General features: G+C 45.2%; 1 protein-coding gene across 1 annotated transcript in view; it reads right to left on the reverse strand.

The window, feature by feature from the left end:
* The window catches only part of CAMTA1 (calmodulin binding transcription activator 1), a gene marked incomplete at its 5' end in the record, with an annotated part of 27451 nt that extends 5014 nt beyond the window's left edge, over positions 1-22437 (reverse strand). Inside the window, 11 exons of the mRNA XM_009700010.1 lie at positions 7026-7056; positions 12044-12118; positions 12312-12505; positions 16732-16803; positions 17290-17536; positions 17947-18134; positions 19337-19860; positions 20249-20564; positions 21422-21500; positions 21848-22044; positions 22298-22437. Of these exons, the coding sequence (XP_009698312.1) occupies positions 7026-7056; positions 12044-12118; positions 12312-12505; positions 16732-16803; positions 17290-17536; positions 17947-18134; positions 19337-19860; positions 20249-20564; positions 21422-21500; positions 21848-22044; positions 22298-22437 (2063 nt within the window). The remainder of the gene's footprint in view (positions 1-7025; positions 7057-12043; positions 12119-12311; positions 12506-16731; positions 16804-17289; positions 17537-17946; positions 18135-19336; positions 19861-20248; positions 20565-21421; positions 21501-21847; positions 22045-22297) is intronic.
* Between the last annotated feature and the right edge of the window lie 596 nt (positions 22438-23033).

Raw genomic sequence — 23033 nt, forward strand, 5'->3', positions numbered from 1 at the left:
AGCCTTTGAAATTTGTCATGGGTACATTACTGAAAGATGCTGTTGAGTATGTAATGCCTTAAAACAAACCCTGCATTCCAGAGCATTTATAAACTTAAGCTTCAAGATGATGACGATCCAAATATTAAGCTACCACACTTTTATTTATTAAACTAACCTCTGTGTTCAGTATACATAATTGTGCATGTGTTACATTAAAAATGGGAGTGCAGGTAGGTACTACGAGTCCTTTATTTTTGTGATACGCTGCCCGGTAGGTACGAAGACCTGCAGTCTGCAGCTGACAGTCTCTCCTCCTCGCTCAGAAAAGCTGGCTCTGGGAGGCCAGAGAAATTCTCCCCTCTCCTGGGAGCTGGCTCCAGGCAGCCCCGCTCAGCTGGGGGATCTGCGGCACAGCAGAGCCAGAGTGGAACTGCAGGACCTCTAACTGCTACCAATGACTGAGCAAATCCGCGCCCAGACCGACACTTGGGAAGCACTGACACGGTGGTGCGAATGCCCTGCTGCTTCCCCAAACCAGTGCTAAACGTGAAGTGCCAGAACCAGTGTATGTGTGAAGCTAGGTACCAAACCAGGGTAATCCGTTTATTTTATCAGTTAAAATAACTGTTTTTAAACAAGCCTCTGAATTGCTTTATCAAGAGAACCTAAACCTAATTGCTTTCAGCTAATTAATTCTTTATTGGATAGTCTGTACTGCAGCCTTCCCTGTGTCTTAAAAGTCCTTTTAGCCCTGATTTAACATTTTTCTCTTTTTGAGTAAGTTCCTTACTCGGTGATACTTCCATTTAATTTGTTACAACAATAAAAAGTGTCAACACGAGTGTGGGGCTGGTGTTTCTTCTTCATTAATGCTTGATGTAACAAACCCCCTCAATTTTCAAATGCAGCTAAAAATACAGTTTGACCAGGGAAGAATTTTGGGCAAGTTAGGACCCTTGAAAATAGAAATCCACTCAGTAAGTGCTGCTAGGAGAGATTTTACATGAATGATAATAGCATTGCCTTCGTGCTACAAGGTGATCTTTGGTTCGTGTTTTTCCACTCTTAAATTCAGGCAGGGGAAGAGGGCCAAAATGTAGCATTTGCAGTTACAAGCAATAATAAACTGCTCTAAGAAAAAGATCACTACTGGAATTTATAGAATGGTACGGCAGGAAGGATGTTCTTAGAGAAGATGTTTCATTCCAGTTTGGTAGACTTCCAGTGAGACTTTTTTTTTGTTTGTTTTTTTAAAAAGAACAGAAAAAATAAGGGCACTGAGAGCAAGTAGGCCACATGCTGATGGATGGCGAGCAAACCTCTCCAGAGGTCCACAGGCACTGGTACACGGGTTTGGATCGCTTCTGGAAGTGTCTCCAGCTGCACGGGGAACTGGAGGTGAGGACAGCTCAAGTGACGGACAGCTGCAAGCCAGAGCACACCAGGAAGGGTAACAGGCTCTGGCCAGTGCAAGACTCCAAACAAGAAGTACTATCCTACGTCAGTGGCTACTGAAACCATGCATAAAATTGCAAGGACCGTAAATTTGGTTTTGCACTGATGAAGCCTTCAACAAAAACCTCCTCCAGTAACATTTCCTCTAGACAGCAGGCACCCTGAAGGTACAAAGTCAGCAATTGCTGAAGAGCAGATGGACGGAAAAAGCGCGTGCAATAGAGATGACCACTGGTAAGGTGTCTGAATCGCAGCCGCGGTGTTGACGCACAGAAAGGGAAAAAAGAAGATGATTTCAACTATGAGCTTTGAACCCTGACACTCAGGAGCTACGTCCTGGTTCCCAGACTGCCTCAGCCAGACAAAGCTTCTGCCCTTTGAACTGTTACTTACTTGGACACCGTACAGGAGGTTGCATCATTACGTGCTGAAGCAATGTAGAAAGCAACAGCCCCAGAAGCGAGCAGCAGCTCCTCTCCCCACGCGCCCTCCCCAGTCTTGTATGGGAGTGTGTCAGCAAATGAATTAGCCCTACTTAGAAAAAGTTACAGCAAACGATGGCTTCATGGGTAAAGCGGAACACAAAGCTGCTTCATCAAATTTACTCCATAATGCCCAGCCAGGGAAATGTTTAATGAATCTGAATGCTGAAGATCAGTATAAAGGACGGGGTGCAGGAGCCAGAGAAGGCTGTCTGGCGAGTTACCTGTTGCTCTGAGAGCTGAAATGGCCTGTGGGACATTTAAGAAAAGGGAGCTCTTGCCTTTTTCCAGATATCTCATTGGGGCAGCAAAACAAAAAAGACAGAAAGGCCCAATAAGAATGACACCCCAGAGCATGCGGTCTGCGATTTAACACACACATTTGAGCTCCAAATACACTCAGCCCCTGCAAGAGGTAAATGAAAAGAGAAATTACTTTGAAAACTTTTGTTGCAGGTACAGTGACGCATATCCCAATACGACATTTTCTCACATTGTCCTGAACTTGAACAAATGTGACTTTTCAATCCCTTAAAATTTTCCCCCATTCCCAATCTTACTAAGAGACGTAAGGAAGCGGGTACTTAAATGCAATGGCTGCTGCATAGCACATATTAAAAACACACAAAAAATACAAGCCCTAGGTGCACAGGAGTAGGAAAGGGTTTGTTGCTGAAATGCCAAGAGAGGGAAGGGTATGCAGAGAACAACAAAATATAGTAGATGTTGTTTATTCAGGTATGAAATAAAGTTGTACTTACCAGAGAAACTGAGCTCAGGAGTTACATGCACACTCCCCAAACCAGAGAGCAGCACTTAATCAAACCATAAAAAAATGGGGTGGGGAAAAGGGGATCTATTTTAAAATAAAAGATGCCATGAATGAATACATTCTTTATTACTCATGATCACAGATAACCAGTGCACTTGTTCTGCCCCAGCGAGGACAGAAGTTTGGCCGCAGGCAGAAAGCCATCGGCTAGCCTAGCGATGTGAAAAGATTTGCTCCTTGTGATCTGCTCCAGATCACCTGCCTACCAAGAGTACGGCAGAGAGGGTCACAGTTGAAGCGGCCGTGTGTTTTTGTTCATGTCCTAGATCTGGACTTTCAGCTAAGCTCTCCCTCACAGGAGGCTGCAGCAGATGGCTTAACCGATGAGCAGGGAAACGTGTGTAGCAGGCACTGTGATCTGGCTGAAATCTGTCCCCTGGAGTGGATTCCCCTGAGATGAAAACTATTACTTAAAGAGAATAGTAACTGGATTTTTTTTTTTTTTTCCTAGAAAGTCCTTTAATTTCTACCACAGAAAGACAGCAAGCTTTGTCTTACATCAGTTGGCCAACAAAATCTCCCGCTGCTCCCTCTTTACTGATCCTGGTGTAATGTAACCCAAATAAATCCAGAAAAATTAATGAAATCAATTTGAAAAGAGGTTTCCAAACTGAAACACAGAAGCAAACGCTGTGATCATTTATCTGCACACGCAGACCACGTAAGCATGGTGTCAGTGTACAGAACACATCAAATTTGTGTATTACAGACAGACGTATGTTTGCATGCATTCCTTCAGCATATATGGACACGTCAGCTTGTGCACATCAGAAGGCCCAGAAATACTTTTCTTATGTGCATGCATGTCAGCAGCGTATGCCCATAGGTTGCTATCAGAATGCAAGGCAGCAAAGAATCATGTGCTGTAACAGACTTACTTTGGCAGAACAGCAGCTAATACATTTTGTGATAGTTCCTAGCTTACTTCTGGATAAGCAGAGAACTCCCCGATTTCCCCATCAATCCCACATCACTTGCCATTCAAGGCAAACCCTGCAAATGCTACTGAACTTCTAGAATCCGCTTCCTGCTAATTTCTCATACGCCGTCACACAGACAAAGCCTTCAAGTGAGTAACTATTTCTCCTCCATCACCAATGACCGCCCTGTCAGCTGAACCACCACGCAGGATCCACAGAGCCTGCCCTCAGGGCTGGCTTTCCCAAGCTTCGCTCAAGTCCAGGGAGCCGTGCGTTAGCTGTGGGCCTGGACCCTACACTTGCTCCTCTCCACAGTCCCCCCTACTACTGCACCGACCACGCAACACGGATCAGTTTTTAGTGTTATCTTGAGACTGCAGCACGCATCTGCTCTCTTAGTAGGAATCCTAGCCTTGAATGGAAAGGCACAATAGCACGATTGCTTTATTCTTCTATATTCAAGTCGTACGTTGCACGTTCTTTTCAGTGTCGAATCCAATTAGCCCACTTTGGTATGCATGTTCTCAGTTTGAATTATTTTTCCTATTCATAGAACAAAGGTCTTAAACCAAATCTCCCCTCCTGGCTGGCATGCAAAGGTTACAGACAGTGCTGCTAGCAGAGAACGCAGCACAGCTTCCAGCCTGTGCCATTCCCAGGGCTGCAGAGTGCATCGAGCAGGGCCGCTCTCTGCGGGCAGCCCGAGCCCAGGGACACCAGGGCAGAGGGACAGCAGGGTGCAGCAAGAACCGTGCTGGCATGCCTGCATGCAGCCAGCCAATCAGTTAAGCAGGAATTCTCTGGAGAGAAGGAACACTTGAGAAGAGAGCACCAAAACTGCAAAAACTGGAGGCAGGACTGTACTCTGAGCATATCAGCATCTAGCTGCGGACATGCACGCTAGTCCCTTTTCTTACACACTGTGGGATGTGGTCCAGAGCTAGCCAGACAAAACCAGGAAAGACTGGGAGACCTCCAGTTATCTCCAGGTAGCGGTAGAGAACAGGTCTCACCAGGAAAGCCCCTGCTGCAGACTAAGTCTGAGGTTGTGCAGGGAGAAAAACATTTGCTCTGTTTCTTCTCTTCCTCCAACTCCTACCATGCACCAGTTTCTTCCAATTCTGCTGCTTTTGAAAGGGTTTCACGCCCTTGACAAGACTGTAGCATTTGGCTTTTGCTCAGAGAAAAGACAGAGCAGGTTCACCACCCATTCTGGTTGGCACAGGCCCTGCAGCTCAGCCTTCTCTGTCCCACGACCCAAAGCACAATGGGTGGCTGCATGGTTGGCTCCGCACTTGCACCCCTCAAAATTCAAGGCTTCCTGCAGCAACAGGCACACGCTGTGCCACGGGGGCTGAGGAGCTGCAGCTCCTTGCTCAGTCCCACCTCGGGGCAGGAGGAAGGAGGGTCAGGACACTGCCTGCTGGGAGGGAAGTTGTGCTCTTGAGCCAGCCCCAGCCCCAGGCAGCTCTGCCCTGCAGCGTCCTGCTCTTCTAGTTGCTAAATAAAATGTCGTCATTTGTCTGCAGCATTCACTACTGTCCCATGGATACAGTAACTGACATCAAGATTAAAGATGGTTAAACTTGCTAATGTTTTTTCATATAGACACTTAGTTTTGTCCTTGCAACAGAGGAAGGTCGATTTATCTAATAAGAATGACTTTTTCGTTTTTAAACGTTACTCACAGTGAATTTTATTTTTCAAAACCAAAATTGTTTTTTCTTCAAAAGGCTTTTGAAACCAGACATCCAACAGTGGACTAAAAATTACCAGCCCTAATTATACACAAAGCATCAGGTTAGTATAAACAAGTCACCCAGTCAGTCCACCATTATGAGAATACAGGCTATTTCTACACAGTTCCTGAATTAACCTGCATCAGCTGTAAAGCACATTACCATACGTGCTAAGATCTGGAGCTAGTTTTCCAGCTAACGACTTCACAGCGCTGGTGTCTCTGCAATCAGGAGTAATGTTTCTCTTCATCAGGGCAATATCCATGAACGTAGTACTTAAACAGTTAAGGCACATCTGGGCCTTTATCCCTGTTTCATCCAATTCTTACCTCATTTGTCATTGGTAAAGAACCCAAATTGTTACTTGTAAAAAACTGAGGATATGCAGCAAAAAACAGTAGCACACAAGTCATAGTTTGAAAAGAAACGTCATTAGCTATTGCTTCTTGGTTAGGCTCAATATTTAAAACAAATAATGATGCCTCCAGAAGGCTTAAGCCCGATTTATATTCTCACTCAAGTCATAAAAATCACCTCTGCAATTGAAAATCTGTAAAACTCCATGATCAACAATTCAGTCTTCTTTTCTGAACGTTGCAGGGAAGCAGAAGTCCAGGTCATCCCTCCCTCTGCCTCTCCTCCCTTGTGAAACAGCAGTAATAAGCACACAAATGGTGTTCTTCCTGGTTAGTTTTTGACAAAAACCCTGCTGCCCTACCACCTCTCAAATGCAAGATGGTTCTGAGCAGTCCCACTGATAACTCAGGCACGAGCCTTGAAAGCCACAGCTCGTATAGGGACCGTGACCTGCCATGGGAATGCTTCGGCGTATTCCCACCCTGCAGTCGGGTAGCAAACCAGTCCGCCGATGTGACCGAGCACAAAGGCGAACGGACTCTCTTCATGCTGAGAATAAGACTCCCGACATAAACGCTCTTGGCACTTACTATAACAGAGTTACAGAATCTTCATTTCGGGTTCTTCGTTTTCCTTCCCACTACATAGATTAACAGTTGAGAGAAGCAGTTGTCAAAAAGCTGGCCCTAGTAAGGTAACCAGATGTGTAACTTAGCAAAGACCAGCTTCTAGAAGATAAGCATTGGTGCCTAACCACTTTAGGGAGTAAAAAGCTGTGTGAAGAGCTCTTCTCTCTGGCTCAGGCAGAAACAAATACCTATCTAGAGTGGGCTGCATCTGTAGCGCAGCTTCCTACGATCTAGCCTGAACGCTGTTGCAGTCTCATGACAAAGGACATCGTTACTCATTGAGCGTGTGTGAGTGCAGACCCCGTCAAGTTCCAAAATCTACTAACAGCCATTTTGGATACCGAAAAAATATCCCACCGACAATGCCGCCTAAGCATGCCCATGATGAATATACATGTCCTTTTTCACACGTTCATGCATTGGTAACATCTACTGCAGAGCTCTGTCCTGTTACAAAAGCAGCAGTGTTAGTCATTGCAGTAGGGTTAGTTTATACAGGATTCTGTTTTATATCATTAATGGAGGTGAAACTTACTGGCGTATCTCGGCTGCAGCCCCATGCAAGCAAGCAGAAAGCAAAAAGATTTAAAATGGAAGAGAGGAACTGGCTAGCAGGCAGCTACACTCACCCTTTTGTACAGCCTATGGTCCACCAGTGGGCTTCAGATTGCAAAACAATACCAAAGAGCTATTAGCACACACATGGCAATAACCGTACCTTACCAAGAGCTTCACTTCAGGGAGGAGGAGAGAACACTTCTGCTTGCCTGGAGAGAAAGAACCCTTCCCACTCCTGCCTACTGGACTCCTCCTCTTTACCAGGGAAGAGCAGTCCTGTGTTTAGGTGTTTTAGGGCAGGAAGTAATAAGCAAGTAAAATAAACCCAATACTGTCATCCCTGTGGCACTTCTAGCCACATCCTGCCTTCCTTTGCAGTGATCATCTGCTTTCTATCTCATTCCAAATGCTACTCCATAAAAACCCACTGCAAATCACAATCACAGCCTAGCAATGGTGTAGATACCTCTCGGAAGAGTAAAATTTTCCCTAAGAATCAGAGAAAGAAGAGGAAATAGGAGGTCACCTTCCCAGTGAAAGCTGACTCTATGGACCATACATGGATTCAGCTCAGCAAACCCAAACCCACTCTGGAGTTCCCAGATTTCCTTGCAGCTCTAGGTGTGTCATATCTGGGGATCACTAAATAGGTGGAGTCTTTCCAAAACCATTAAATACGCAAACCCTTGACTCTGCTTCACATGGGACAGCGTGCCAGGAGACAGCTCAACTCACAGTAAGTGTAATGGCAAGTTTTAGGTTGAAAGTTAGGTCCAGCGCCAGTCAACAGGTCTGGGCACCAGGGGAAGACAGGTAAAACTCTCCTGGGAGGCCAGGACATTTCTGTTTCTCATTCTCAACAAACAACACTTCTGTGACAAGTCATGTTGATGCCATGTTATGGCTGATGCATGTTTTTCACCGGATTTTTGAGAATATGACAATAGATGGATAAATAAGTGGTTTTTTTCCAAAGTCAAAAGAAAACAATACATGTCTGACCATCAGAATGACTGCTGCTGATGAATGACCACTTTTGTCTCCATGTCACCTGATAATACTCAGCTACTAGACCTCTAACATCTTCTCTAAGAATACATTTGACCAAAACTTACATTTCTTTTCTGATTTTCATCAACGTCTACACATCCACTACCAAGAGAGCTCCAACCACAGAACCGCCCTCATTAACTACTCCCTCAAAACATCTGAAATACCGTCTGATCAGGCAAGAAACCTAGGTTCAGGAGATCAGAAACCACAAAACCACCATGCCTATGCACCCTAGATCCTCAAGCTGATAGGAATCATGTTTGCGCTACTGAGTCTTTGCGCCCAAAAGCTAATAAGCAAAATAGGACAAGATGACTATTTAAGCTGTTCTGAATGTTAGCAGAGAAAGCGTTCTCATAATTGGCTTAAAGTAGACTTTGATCATTTTAAAATAGGAAAAAACCCAATCAACCAGATGGTTGCCAGGCGAAAGCCTGAGTAAATCTTGCCTAAAGGCTATAGAAGCAGCTCTTATTAAGGAGTCATTTATTGGCCCAGCAACAGAATCCGCTTGTGGACAAAAACCTAGGTTAAACAGTTCCATTTTTTTTAAGGTTGAATTTCTGAACTTTAAGAATGTACTGCCTTTTCACTTAGCTCACTATCCTTACGACAGACCGCAAGTGGCTTTTACAGCCTCCTCCCCCACCTCTGTCTATCAGCTGACAGAAATCTGCTACAAGATCCTGTTTCTTTGATGTTCCTCTGCATGCTCTCTTTTCCCTTACTCCCTCAGATTTTCCAAAAATATCTGTCATTTCTATCTCTTGTACTGACAAGGCACTGTGGTTTAACAAGTGGCTCCATAGCGCCAGTTTTACACTACAGAGCATTAAATATCATTAGATATTAGTTGTTATGGCTTGCCCCTGGATGTTCGGGAGCTTGGATGGCTGAAGTATTTAAGGAGCCTGACGCTTTCTTAATTTCTTGTTTATAGCAGCAGTGTGCTAATTTTGATCATTTCAAGAGGAGTCTGCGATGGGATTCCAACAAGCAGTACTCCCGAAGCAGTACGTGGGGCTGTTAGCCTAAGTACCAGTCACATCATCATCAACTGTATCCTGCGCAGTAGACCAAATGGATATCATTAGGAGGCTTATATAGAGGTGGTTTTAAACCCACTTAACATCCTAAGTTTTATTACTCTGTCCTTAGAAAGAGGTAAGCAAGCAAGTCAAGCGGTGAGGAATAAATGTAATTATTAAGACAGAGAAAAGAAAATTCAGAAAGCTTGAAGAAGAGCAGATGAGAAGGAAGCAATTACCTCGTCTTCCACCTGGTACCCCAGTGTACATGCACCACGAACCAGGCAGCTGAGAAAGGGGGTTGCAGAGCCAAGCTTGGGAAGGAACGAATGCGGGTGGTCTCACCAGGACATGGCTGTGCTGGGGAAAGCGTGTGGATCTCTCCCTTGGGGCAGGGGGTGAGGACGTAAACTGGTCAGTCTGAGTCAGCTGAGATGCTGAAGCAAGTGAAGCTCTGTTTTAGTAAGTAGATCTGTATCATTTCCAGTATTATACTTTTCCTTTGCAGTTGTTTACACAAGCAAAAGACTTCAATCTGTTTGTCTTCAAAATCCTGTGTGGTAATAAAGCTCTAAGAACCTGATTTGTGTGTTGTTCTTCACCGAGCGCAAACAAGCAGAGGGACCAGATCTTTCTGTACCGTACCGGTAGCCAGGAGAGTCCGAGGGTCTGTGAGATACTCCCACAGTGTGATCCCAGGATCACAGACGCAGCCTTAAGTGCACAGAGCACAAAGTGTTTTGAAAATGTCCTTCTTGGCAAATGCCTGCTTCAGCTTTTTTAGCAAGCAGGAGGAATACGGGGAGAGAGAGGCCCAAATGCGTCACGTTCCTAAACAGTCTGTAAATCTAGTAGGCTGGTAAGTTTATGTCTTTTTCAAGCAGATGCTAAATGCTGTTTTTGTCATTTTGGTAAGCCTTGCTTTTATTTTTAGCATCTGCCAATGCCAGAATGCTCCTGGTTAAAATTTCTGTCAATTATTAATATTAGTTACACTAACACAGTTTTAAACCCTTATGATTGCTTGGAGAAAGTACCTAACATGAACGTGTGATTGTTTTTATGTCAGAAGGAAAAGCAAGGTAGTTTTGAAACACAGTTAACATCTTCAGTGGAAATAAAGTTACTGTTTTCTTTTGTCATATCCTAGCCAAGAACTATGGACAAATTCCCAAGTAACCACAACTGCTAGCAAAGTGCCTACAGACACAGACAGGACTGCACTGTTGCAGAAATTCAAGTACTGCGCAGTGTGACATAAAGCAGAGGGAGCCTTCTGACAGTGGATGTCCCCGCCCGGCTTCTTCGTTTTTATTTCCTGTCTATAAATACCCAAGACCTAAACCGGTCTCCCAGAGATGCAGAGCAGCAGCGACCACGCTGCTGAAGAGAGATTTCCTACAGGCAAAGGGAAGGGTCTTGCCTGGAAACGTCAGTGATGCAAATGAGGAGGGTCTCGCTCTACAAAGAAAACAGGCGACCCTGAGAAGGAGGAAGGCAATGAGCTGAAAGCAAGAAAAACTGCTGGAATCTTGGGCAATTTAAGCCCTGGAGAGTCTAGGTTACTTGATAGCTGGAGACTTAACTGAGAGTGGTTGAAGTGTATGGTGCATCCTGGACAGTGGTGGGAAACACAGGGATACAGCCAGTCACGAGGTATTCTCTGGGCTTGTGTGTGAGAGTCAGATGTAAGAGCCTCTGGCAGGTTGACCCCTGAGCCTCCGGGGATGGAAACAGGCATGTGGCTTCCCCAGGGATGGCCTGGATCTCAAGCAGATCTGAGGATACAGAAGTTCTAAGCCTCTGCCTGCTTCAGCAGGAAAACACAACAAAACAAACCTTTTGGTCTCTTCCATGTGCCCTGCTGAGAGCAAGAAGCCACTTGTGCTCCTTCATGAACAACTGTGGCTGTTTCAAGTGCCTTTGGAATTGGTCTGGAAACTATAAAGCCCTCTTTCTTGTCCACACGTATTACTTCCCACTGAACCTGCAGGTAAGATGTCCTTCCATAACATGAACCACACTGACCTGCAAACTGCAGCTCTGAAATCCTACAGAAAGGACCGAGTCTGTTTCTAAAATGAAGTTTATCACATGCCTCTCTGCCTCTCAGAGCATTCCTCGTTAAAACATCACTGGGCTGAACTAGACATGGTTCAAAACATATCAGGTCTGACCAGCTCCTGAGTGGATGAAATGCATGTGTGGTGAGAATGGAGGGAGCAGAGTCAGAAACATCTGAATTCACTTTTGTCTAGGCAAATTTCCAGTTTGCAACCTGATCATATATGGGATCCCTTCATTGAAAAATCAAAACAAACGCCCTGCATGTAGCAGAGTACAGGTATGGTAGCGCTAGCTGCCATGTGCGAGCACTTTGGCAAGCCTGCACAGGTCCCCACACTGGCAGGAAACATTTCACCTTCATGTCTGTGTCTGTACTCCCAGTTTACTGAGGCATGTGTGGAGTGGTGGACATGAACTAACTTGTCTACTGCTTTGTTGGCACATTCCACCTATCCACATTAAAAAGAACTCACATTTGATGAGAGTTTACCAAATGATCCTGTGACCAAACTAAAGGCATTTCCAGCGTACACCAGATGTCACATTTTACACTTTCCCACATACCATGAATGCTTTGTGCAGCACTTCCAAGCTGTAGCTATAATTCAGTGAGCTTTTTTTCAGACTTCCTCAAGTCCAACTTTTAAAGTCATGTGCCTTGCTTTGCTCAAAGTTTCCTTAGTCTGTGTCTGCCCAACACAACCTGGGCTGCTTTACCATATCAGCACTGGAGCTGAACATCATTCTCTTTCAGCAACAGCCCTAAATTAGAGATTTCATTTTTGGCAGTGTATCTTGGAAGCAGCTGGGTTTAGTTATTTGATTAAAAGATCTGTAGTGAGCTGATTCTATTATCCTTTACATTGCACTCATTGCTGACACACTCGGAATACCGTAGCATTGCTCTAATGAAGGGCAGATACCAAAAGATAGTGTCATACCTGTGGCGGCAGCGTCGTAAAAACCGCATAATCTTGCGAGCAGCTTGATCCTGCTTCTTGGTAAGCAGACTGCTTCTAAACACAAAAAAAACCCCAACAATGAACTGCAGGCAAAACTGGGGAGAATACTACTAAATGCAAGAATAATTATCCAATGAACCACTGTCCATTTCCCACTGGCCTTTGTCTGTAAATCACAGCACTGCCCTGATGTGTGTGAAAACAATATATAAAGCTTCTGGTAGCATCTAACATCCCAACAGCTCACCTGAGTTTCTGTTGTACAATGGTGGCTGCCCGACGATTTTGCCTCCTCTTCCCACATTCTTTGTAGCTGCGATAGTACTGCTGGATCAGCATCGCGGCTCGTCGGCTCTGTTGGAATTTTTTCTGCTCATAGTAACTTCGGAATTTGCTCTGGATAAGAATGGCAGCTTGCGTCATCTTTTTATAAAGTGCATACTACAAGAGAAACAAAGAGAAGCTGAGGCATTCCAGTAACACCAGCAAGAAGCAGGTTCCTACGGTGAAAGACTCCTGCGCCTCTAAGACACGAGAAGCAAACAAGCACCTACTCGCTGATTGGGAACGGTATGAGAAAAGGGTGACAGCAAACTGGAACAACTGTGAGATCAGGGGCAGAACCTTGTCTGCATCAAGAAAGCCATTACCTGTTTTGCTGCCCCTGGAATAGTTTGAGGGGATTCACAGAACCACAGAATGGTTTGGTTGGAAGGTCCCTTAAAGACCCCCCAGTTGCAACCCCCTGCCATGGGCAGGGACACCTCCCACCAGACCAGGTTGCTCACAGCCCCATCCAACCTGGCCTTGAACACTCCCAGGGATGGGGCAGCCACAGCTTCTCTGGGCAACCTCTGCCAGTGTCTCACCACCCTCACTGTAAAAAACGTCTTCCTTATACCTAGTCTAAATCTACCCTCTTAGTTTAAAACCATTACCCCTTGTCCTACTGCAACAGGCCCTGCTAAAAAGTTTGTCCCTGTCCTTCTCACAAGCCCCCTTTAGGTACGGGAAGGCTGCTCTAGGTGTCCCCAGAGCCTTCTCTTCTCCAGGCTGAACAACCCCCACTCTCTCAGCCTGTCCTCACAGGGGAGGTGTTCCCTCCTTCTGAGGTTTTATTTAATACCTACCTAGCAGATGCCCTACATGTACACGCTAATGGCCAGATCCAGCTGTACTATACTTATGAACAGCTTTGGAACAACCGGAGCTGATCCTGAGTCATGTTTACATGGCTTCATATTTGTACTGCAGTGGGTCTGCGTTAGAGATAAACCAACTGACTACACTTAGAGGAATTGTTTGTTTCCCTTGCAGACAGAAATCTCATCACAAAGTATAGGATGCTCATTTCTCTGCAGCTATTGTTTGTAAAGACTCATAACAACAGCAGCGAAATATGCTCAACCAGGTGATTATAAGGATAAAGCAGTGTGAATGACTATTCTAAAATGCTAACAAATTAACTAAACCCAAAATACACGTTTTTGTGTCATCATTTAAAAATATCTTCTAAACAAATTACTTCAGTAAGAACCAAATTTGCTGTTCACAAGTGTAGTCCACTTTCCTAGGACAATTAACTTTTAAACAGCTCATTTCTTGTTTCTATGCCATAGCACAATACTGCAAAAGTTTTGATTGCTCACATATCCATCTAAATCCAAGCATTTTGAATGGAGTAACATATGATTCTAACTTTAAAAACAACAACAAAGCCAAATAAACCCCAAACCCCACAACAGTTAATTAAGCAAGTCTAACATTGACTCTAAGTCACAGGCAAAACGAAATCTCATTAGAAGTCTCTAACAAGCATCCACTGAACTTGCAAATTTGCATGAGCAGTCATACACATCCAAAATTCCCTCCAGCACTGTATTACTTCTAGACCCATGATTCCAAATAAAACAGGCACAAGTTCTTAACAAGAAAATCTTCTTTATTCTACATCCTTTTCCTCTTAAAGCACGCAAGTAAATGGCTGCTTAACAGAAATCATATGCGTTCTTGCATATTTTTAAAAGTCCTTTTTAAAATAGAGGTGTATAATAATGTATAGAAGTTGTATTCATACCTCTGAGCTAACACTACGACAGAAGTTTTCAGTGCCTACTGATCTTATTTTCAAAGTTTTAACCCTTTCAAAATGTATGTGTCTGTTGTTCCCGGATGTTTTATCAGCTATGACTTCTGCTCACTTTATCAGACAGATGAGACACAGAAATAGCAGCCACTGCCCTGTACAGGGTACTGTCCTAACGTATCTCAATGGAGTCTTCCTGTCTATTTTGGAAAAAAACCCAAATCAAACCAAACCACAAACACCGCCCCCCCGCCCCAACATCACCCCAAAGCAAAAAGCCCTCCAATATCATCACAGACCACCATTTACCAAATTTCACTTTTTGGAATTGAAGCAGTCGTTAGGTGCAGTTATATTTTGCCATTATTAATTTCCATTGTTTTGTTTTGTTGTCTTTTCTCTTTTTAACATTTTTAATTAAATGGATCAGATAGCAGTTTTAAATTAGCTATTTTAAATAAGTCCAATCACAGGCTGGTCATGGTTTTCCTTCAAATTTTTAGCCCAGATGGGACTTCTGTGGCTGAGTTACAAACCCCTGAATAGAAGGGTTCAGATACGAAACCGTGATGTGAGCTATGACTGTTCAAACCTAGTCATAAGCCTGTGCTGATCTCAGTAACGCAGTAACGTAACAGAGGAATAAGGTATGTGAAAGAGAAAATAGCAGTCACTGGATAAACTAGATCCCAATATGTCTGCATTCAACTCTAAGACCCACTTAGCTGATTAGCTGCACCCTCTCCTCCTCTTCCTCCCTTGGCTGAGAAGAGGATAAACGGAGAAGTCACCTAACCTCTGTGAAGTGCTGAGCCTCAGCTAGTACAGCGGCCCCGGAAAGCTCAGCTCACTCGCGCTGACAGAACAGTACTTTGACTGATACAAAACCATGGTGTGGGAGGGAGCTGTGGATGGAAAATTACCCTGAGGACACATTCTCTCCAGGAAGAGCATGCCTTGCCTCTTGGGTAGCTCTGAGAAAAGCTCAGCTGATTCTAGCATCTGATGAGAGCAAGATATTGCACAGCTGCAAAATCCATCTTTACGGCAGAAAATGATTGGCCATGAACAATTTAAGACCGGCATCAACAGTCGTGCCTCCAGTATGAGCAGCAATGTACATGAGATGGTGGTCTTAGGAATTCAGGGCCCAAGCATTTCAAAGATGAACGCTCAAAATACTTTGGCAGGCAGGCAGAACGCAGAGGACATTGGCTGCATGGGTGGAATAAATGTTCTCCTGGGCTCCCAAATGCCAAGCCAAAGATCACCGAGGGGTGGCTAATCAGCAGCAACAAAGGAAAGCTTGTCCTCCGGAAACTGGTTTCAAAACCTTCCCCGCACCTCAGCCCATCACTGCTTATGTGAGTACTTGTAAAAGCAGGAGACTTACTTCCCCCCCCGCCAAGTTGTACTACTACATTGATATGCTGTGGCATAGCAGCCCCTACGTATCTCCCATAAGGTTTGGTTTGTCAGTTATTTCTCAACCACAGGTACTTATTGGTGGATACTATTAAAACATTTCTCTAAATACCAGGTTCTCCTGGTTCACACTGAATGTGAAAGTTAGTGACCCATGGGGAATTGTTTCCAAAATAGTGTTTGTATTTGTATTACCTTCAAGGCTATCCAAGTAAGCTTAGGGAGAAACAGAAAAATACATAGTTAATGTTAGTTCTGCAAATAAAGAATGAAAAAATAAAAAAACCCAAACCATCTTCTTAAAAAAAAAAAGCGATTCCAGGATCCAAGACAAAGCAGTTTGTCAAGCAGTTTTTGAAAGGAATTAAGCTTCCCTACTACAGGAAGCATCACTCCCAAATGACAGCCATGTGACAGGTTGATCGTGAATCATGATGCAGTCACCTAACACTAAAAAGGCTTCCCAAATAAATGTTTTTGAAGGTTGTAAAGGAGCACAGGCATCTTGCCTTTCACTTTACGTAACATGCCACCAGACATCAGACAGCTTGAGTCTAGCAGGGTACAGTGAAAAGACAGATTTGGGCTCTAGCCCCAACCCAAAAAACCCAAACACCCAACCAAAACCCAAAAAGTATCTTCTTTTTCTGGGGTTGAGAACTCAGCCTGAAAGCATGTCTCCAACTAGAGTATGGAGAACAGTCTCAGTCCTGGAACAACTTGTATCAAGTTAAAACACGTGACTTCCCATAGTTTAAAAGTTTAGTATGTGCAAAATAAAACAACCTATTTTTCATCTTCGCCTTTATCAAAGGCAAAACCAACTTCAATTTCACAATGAAATTTGGCAAGCAACTAGTCAGAGAATAGTCTCACCAGGCTACAGCATGCATAAAGGCCAATACAGAATACATCATTGCCCTCTATCTCATAGCGAAAATGCAGGTATCATCACAAACAAAATCCTTTCAAGGATTCTCTCCAAAATTAAGATTCAGGACATGAATTTTCTTCCCTTTTCAATTTTGTCTGAGCAGGGTATTTCATTACTGCATGCTGAAAAGCATACAAGAGGAACAGTGGGATAATTCCCACTACAAAGGGCTGCGTTCATGGCACTTACGTGTGTTTCATAAAATTTCACTTCCTTGATTACCTGTTTGTATTTTCGGTAGCAACGCTGAATAACAGCGGCAGCCACGTCTTGCTGTTCCCGGAGGGGACGACCCTATGTGGAGAAGGAAAGAAGCAATAAGTAGTCAGAGTGCACCAAAACACAAGACAGGTGATGTTAAGTGGCTCACAGCAGTTTGCAGGGCACCTACTTCTAAATCTCTCCTACCAGTGCTACCTGGTCTGATTCAGGTCCAGGCATTTCCTCGAGATGTCTCTACTCTCAATTCACCTAAGGGACAAACCCTCAAAATTGATCGTTGCACCAAGCAGGCAACTAACCAGAACCTCTGGGGTATATTTTGAGGATATGCTTTTTGAGTGCTGTTCCAGCACAGAAGGCATGCTATGGCATGACATGCTCTCCCCAGTATGGTAGTTGCTGGGTAAACACCAACAAGCAAATGCTGGAAACATTGAAAAGGTTATGACAGAAACTGTATTTTTGTCCCAGGAGTGGGTATTACCTACATTTTGTTTTGTGACAAATTATATTCTCTCACGCCTAACAAGGAAGATATTGGATGTTTCAGCCACATACCTTGTATTTCCTGAACACTGTCTGGACGAGTTTGGCAGCTTCATAGAGTTCTCTCTGCTCATGATCAGACAGAGTTAACTGTGCAAACTCATTTTCTACCTTCTCGCTGGTGGATGCACTCAGAAATTCAGACCAATCTGCTGCCGAGGGAAGGCTGGGTTTCTCAAAAGCTATTTCACTGACTGGTGAGCCTGCAGGGCTCAAGCTGGTGTTCGAAGAAGGGGTCAGGGGTTCACTATACAGACTTCTGAAATACCAATCACAGTAGGAATTATTGGCTCACAAAGCACCTTGGCTGGCATCACAGATAAGGATTACAACATTTCTGAGTTCAAGGCTCGCTCCCCTCCCTCTCTCCAAGCAACACCCCATATTCCTGAGCCTGCCTGTACTGCATTGCACAGACTTGGCACTGGAAGAGACGTCACAAGTCAGACCTTGCAGCCACTTTCCCCTCCTGCTGCATGCACTCCCATTCTTCCATGAATTTGTAGCCGTGTTAGTAACGATACGTTTGATCATGAAAGTGTGGCTGGGCTTGGAACGCCAGCATTGAGTCCCACTGAGAAATAGCATCCGCAGGCTAAAGAATCAGTGCATACTGCCCAGCATTCAGACCACTCAAAAACTGAGAGCAACTTCACAGCTCTTACTGACCTTATCTGTGCAGCACTCGGCAGATGATCGACATCAGCAAGGTAACTGGCCAGCCAGCTCATTGTGGTGCTCATGGCAGCACTGTCTGTTCTCTCCACCAGCGGTGACTCCATTGGCACAAAATTCTCTCGCTTGATCCTGTCAGGCGTAGCTTCAATAATGTGCTCTGCAAGTGTCATCATGTTCACCTGGGAAGGGGGAGAGGAGAGCAAACTTTGGCTGCCTGGTAGCAGGAGCCTTGTGCTTGCATGGTACAGCCCAACTTTAGACAGACTGCCTCATTTTCCCCAAACTTGTGGTAGCTGGAGCCTACTGTTTGTCTCAGCAGTGGAGAGAAAGTCATTAAGCAAAGCTCATTTGCTTTTCTGTTTCTTCTGACAAAAGTACTGTAGGGTTTCATATTCCCCAGACTCTTTTTCACTGAGTGTACAGGGAGCCTAAGAGACCTGGTGAAAGGTTTATGTCATTGGACCTTAGCTGTAGGCTACTGACAGCTGTCACTACTATCTTGTTTCCAAGGGAAAAGCGATCTTGCCACTCTTTTACCGAGATGTGCAGTAGAGCATGACAGGACAATAACAGCACTTCAAGAGGAGTTAAAATCCTTGGGACCACAGCTTTGTCAGGAATCCTTCTGAACCATATCCCCCCACCTGCCAACGTTCACAGGAATTTTTAATACAGAGAACAGAAAACACTTCTTGTTTAGCAAAGATCTGCTTCATCCATATTATGCCAGTAAGATAAGAGTATTTAAGAGATGCCAAGCTCGCTCACATAGGCTGTGCTCCCATTACTCTTTTCGCTCAGAAAACCAAACACCGTACCTTTCCCCCAGTGACTACTTCACATCTGTCTGTCCTGCTTCTGTTATGTTTGTATTTCCTCTATTCCATACCTGGTGGCATTTTTCCTTCCCCCAACTCACTGTCTCTTCCCTCCTCCACTCTTATCTCCTTGCCCTTTAAGGTGTAGTGGCTTGGCCTGCAACCACAGCACTGCCGCTCAGGTCACCTTGTCTTCGTAGAGACTGCTTCCCAGTTCCCAAAAGACTGTGGGGCCATCTTAGTCTCATTGACTGACGTGACCAGGAGGCTCTGCTGTTCCCTTTTTCTTTGCAAAATTGCCAACAATTCTGCGCACTCTGTACACTGTTGAAGCGTACGCCAGTGCATGACCCTAAATGCTAACGGTTCGCCTTTGCGTCCAGGTTGAAAGGATACCCTTTGAAACTGGAAGTAATTACAGATTGACCGTATGACCACTTCCTTTCACAAAGCACAATTCAGAGTCTCTAAAGGCCTCCACAGAAGTTTCTCACAGTTAGGTTCCTCTGTGCAGCCACCATGTTCTCCGAGACCGCTGATCTTGGTGCTACCAGTATGTTTACCTGCAAGTCATCCATGTGGTGTAAGCAGTCCTCATCCCCTGCATTGTCCCTATAGGACAAGAGCTCTGCATCCACCATCTCCCTGTCAGCCATCATCAACACGTTCATCTGCTCTCGCTGGCGTAGTCGATGGGCTACAGTGTCCTTCCCCAGCGTAGCCCCCTTCTGACTCCCCGCCACCTGCACTGCAGACACACCAATATAAATGTCTTTTGGGTTCCATTTGATGCCTGCTTGGCTGCCAGAGCCCCGGTACCCAGTAACTTCTGGGATGTGCTGGGAGAGCTCCCGGCCATAGTCCCTTATCCCTTCACTGGGGCTGATTGTCTCAGTGGCGGATTGCTTGGAGCTGGAGTTCTGCTTCCTGACGCTCGGCTGTTCCAGGCTCAGCGCAGTGGAAAGCAGCTTCTCTTGCCGGGCTTGAAAATATTCAGGGCTCAGCTTATGTTTTTTGGGTGCAGGGTAATCTTTCTGAGTCTCACTACTGTAGTAACTAGAAGGTTCTGATCTTGGTCGTCTCAGCTCTGGAAACAAACAGATCAATGGTCAAAACGTAACATGCAACCTATGATCGTTGCAGGAACTACAACAGCTTCTGCCACAGTGCTGCAGGCGGAAGTTTATGCCATGCTCTAGGACACTTGACAGTATGTGCAAAGGGAGTAACTACCACCCAGGGAGGATACTACCTCAGTCACTCTTAAGATACACGTCTTTCTAAAGCAGGCATTCACTCCTCTTCCCGGTACTTATGCAAGTGCATGGAGCATGTGACAGATCCCTCACAAGAAAAGAATTAAGCATGGACAGCAGGGCTACAGGTGGCATTTGCCACCCAGGTGAACTCCTTGCTCCCAAGTTTTCACATGTCAAATGTCAGCAAAGGACTGCACGCCCTCGGCGTTGTTTTACCTGTGTTTGTACTGGAAATCACAGTGACTCCCTTCTGAGGCTCCTGAGAGGCAATAAGCTCACTGTGCCACTGGGACACCCAGTTCTCTGTGTTGGAGTCTGTGCTCGAGGGGCACTGAATCCTGGGGTTTTGCCCAAGCTGAGTTTGCTCATCTCGCTGTAGCTGCTCCAAGCACTCCGCCAACTTCACATGGCCCCGAGACCGGGCAATGGCCAGTGGCAGTCTCCCAAGCGAGTCAGGAATAGAGATGGCTCGGCGGTCCCACTTGTATAGCACAACGGCTGCATCCATGTGGCCCAGGGCACATGCCCACATCTAAAACAGAAAAGACAACTGACCCACTGGGTGACCTGCCTTCTCCTTCCTTTCTTGCTAACACAGTGGAGTCTGGTCCCCAGCTCATGGAAAAAACAACTCTGATAAGCAAAACCGTAACGTGCTTGAAACCCCAGCAATTGGCTTTTGTAAATGTCCTATCCTGACAAAAAGGACAGGATTAGACGCATGCTATTCTCTCCTATGACAGAGAAACCTCCATCTGCCAAAGGAAGCTGACAGTTTGACAGTTACTTATTTAGTAATAAATGTTTTTTGGGTTTGGCCTTTTTTTTTTTTTGACAGTGGCACTGCGGAGACAGAAGAGCCTCATACGCAAAGGAATCTCTGAGATCAGAAACACGCAGACAGGACCAAAGGTTGTGAACAATAAAATCAATACTCTGCTGTTGTAAACTGCCACTTCTGATTCCACTTGCTTTGCCTTTTTGCTTGTTTAAGTTCTCAGTCACGATTTCATGATTCGAATGACCAAGATACTGCAATGACTTTACAACCTCTACAGTGAATCAGTGAAAGAGAACAACTTGAAAGAAGGCATGTACAGTCCTTTCTCCAGCACAACAGTGGAGACTAGATTTTGGGTAGAACAACAAACCAGAACCATCTGTCTGTCCCTCTTCCTCATGTTACTCAATGACAACGTTTTTTCTGTGTAGTGTCTCTCAACAAAATGCCAGGAAGCTCATAGTGCCTTGTCTTGCCATTCACACAGCAAGTACACTCAAGAAACATCTACTCCTTCAGAGTGTGAAACACATTAGGAAAATAACACATCAGGAAGAATTCCAGAGGGTCCTCAAGACTCTCTCAGAAGTTTCAGTCTCTGCTCTTACCAGAGGAGTGCAGGAGAAATGATCCACATTCAAAGGGTCAACTTCCAGCTCCAGATCGATGCTGTCTGCATGTTTGGTGCTGCAGAGGAAAGAACAGAACAAATGATGCTCGGCAGCCACGTTAGTATCATTGCCCAAAGGCACCGCTTTACCCAGTGCACCATACCACAAAGAAGTGGCCACACATATGCCCATGACACACATTTACTACAGATGGTGCCCCCACCAGAGACTTTAAGAGCATGATACATCCAGCGATTGGACTCGCTCTCTCAAGAGACACGTCCCTGTCAGATCAAGGGATAGGAACAAGTTCAGAGACTTGGCTGTTTGTAGGGACAACCAGAAATCTGGACCAAGCAGAGCTTACATATGCTTCTGCCATGCCTGCATTGACACCCAAGAGTCCAACGGGCTGGGTCTTACCGCCATTTGATGAGGGTCTGGATCAGTGTAGCATAGCCCTGGGCAGCGGCTAGGTGGAGCAGTGTCATTCCTCGGAAAGTCTTTGAATGGATCAAGTGTTTGGACTTTGCCCAGCAAGCACGACTCATCATCTTCTCGCACACCACCACCACGCGGCTCTCAAAGCAGCTGCCCAATGTCCCAGTCCCAGAAACGCACTGAAACACCACACACATCCCAGTTTAACCACGGAGGGGAGCTGCAACCTGCCCCGAGCAGGCAGCCTTCCACCTCTAGAAGTACTGAGACAGTGGCAAATGTGAGTGAAAGCCAACTGCTGTTAAAGACACCCACGAACCAGACTTCTTGTTTAGGAGAAACTATAATCCTTTCCACCACCACCCCCCCCCCAAACCAAACTCTGGTAAGGAAGCACAAAGCTGCTGTGTCTGGACACAGCGGGGCTCATACCTGCACCTGCGTTCCTCCGTTCCCACTCCCATTGCTCCCGCCTCCTACTCCTTGTTTGTGCTGCTGGGAGCCTGTCATTTCAGCCATTCTCCTCTCCATCTGCTCAAGTCGCTCCAATATTGACATCCTGAACTGGTTATCTAGGTCGGAGAAAACCAGAATAAGGATATTTCCATGGAAAGAAAGCTCAAGTTTTGGCAGCCTACTGCAGGAAGCCACAAACAGCTATCCTGGAAATCACACAGAAGATTTGCTCTGCTTGGCAATGCACAGGGACACTTGCCCTGCAGCATCCAAGCTCTTCAAGTTCCTGCAGCAGCCCTTTGACTGTAATTCCTGAGAACTTCCTTAAAGAAAACAGACAGAAAAATGAAAAACGCAGGCACAAGATGGATCCCTTCCCTTATGATTCTAGCTGTATCCACACAACAAAGGACTGGGATAACGCAACTTCTTTGAACACACGAGTAAACCCTCAGCAAATATAACCATTCAGACAGCATTTCAGTAGGATCACATCTGTCAAAATACTCTCCATTCTAGAGTCAATCCCCCTACTTTACAAGAGTCCTGAATTCAGCTTGGCTTGCCTCCTGAAACCATGCAATAATGGCACCTGGAGGAAAAAGACTCCTCTGCTTCCTTCTGTGCTTAGAAAAAGGAGTCTTAAAAAGGCACTTGCTCCTTCCCTGACAGGCTCCCTTTCTTGGAAAACAGCTTCAGCAAAGTGCCAGAA

Source organism: Cariama cristata, unplaced genomic scaffold (assembly GCF_000690535.1).
Source record: "Cariama cristata isolate BGI_N322 unplaced genomic scaffold, ASM69053v1 scaffold17945, whole genome shotgun sequence".
Taxonomy (NCBI): Eukaryota; Metazoa; Chordata; class Aves; order Cariamiformes; family Cariamidae; genus Cariama; species Cariama cristata.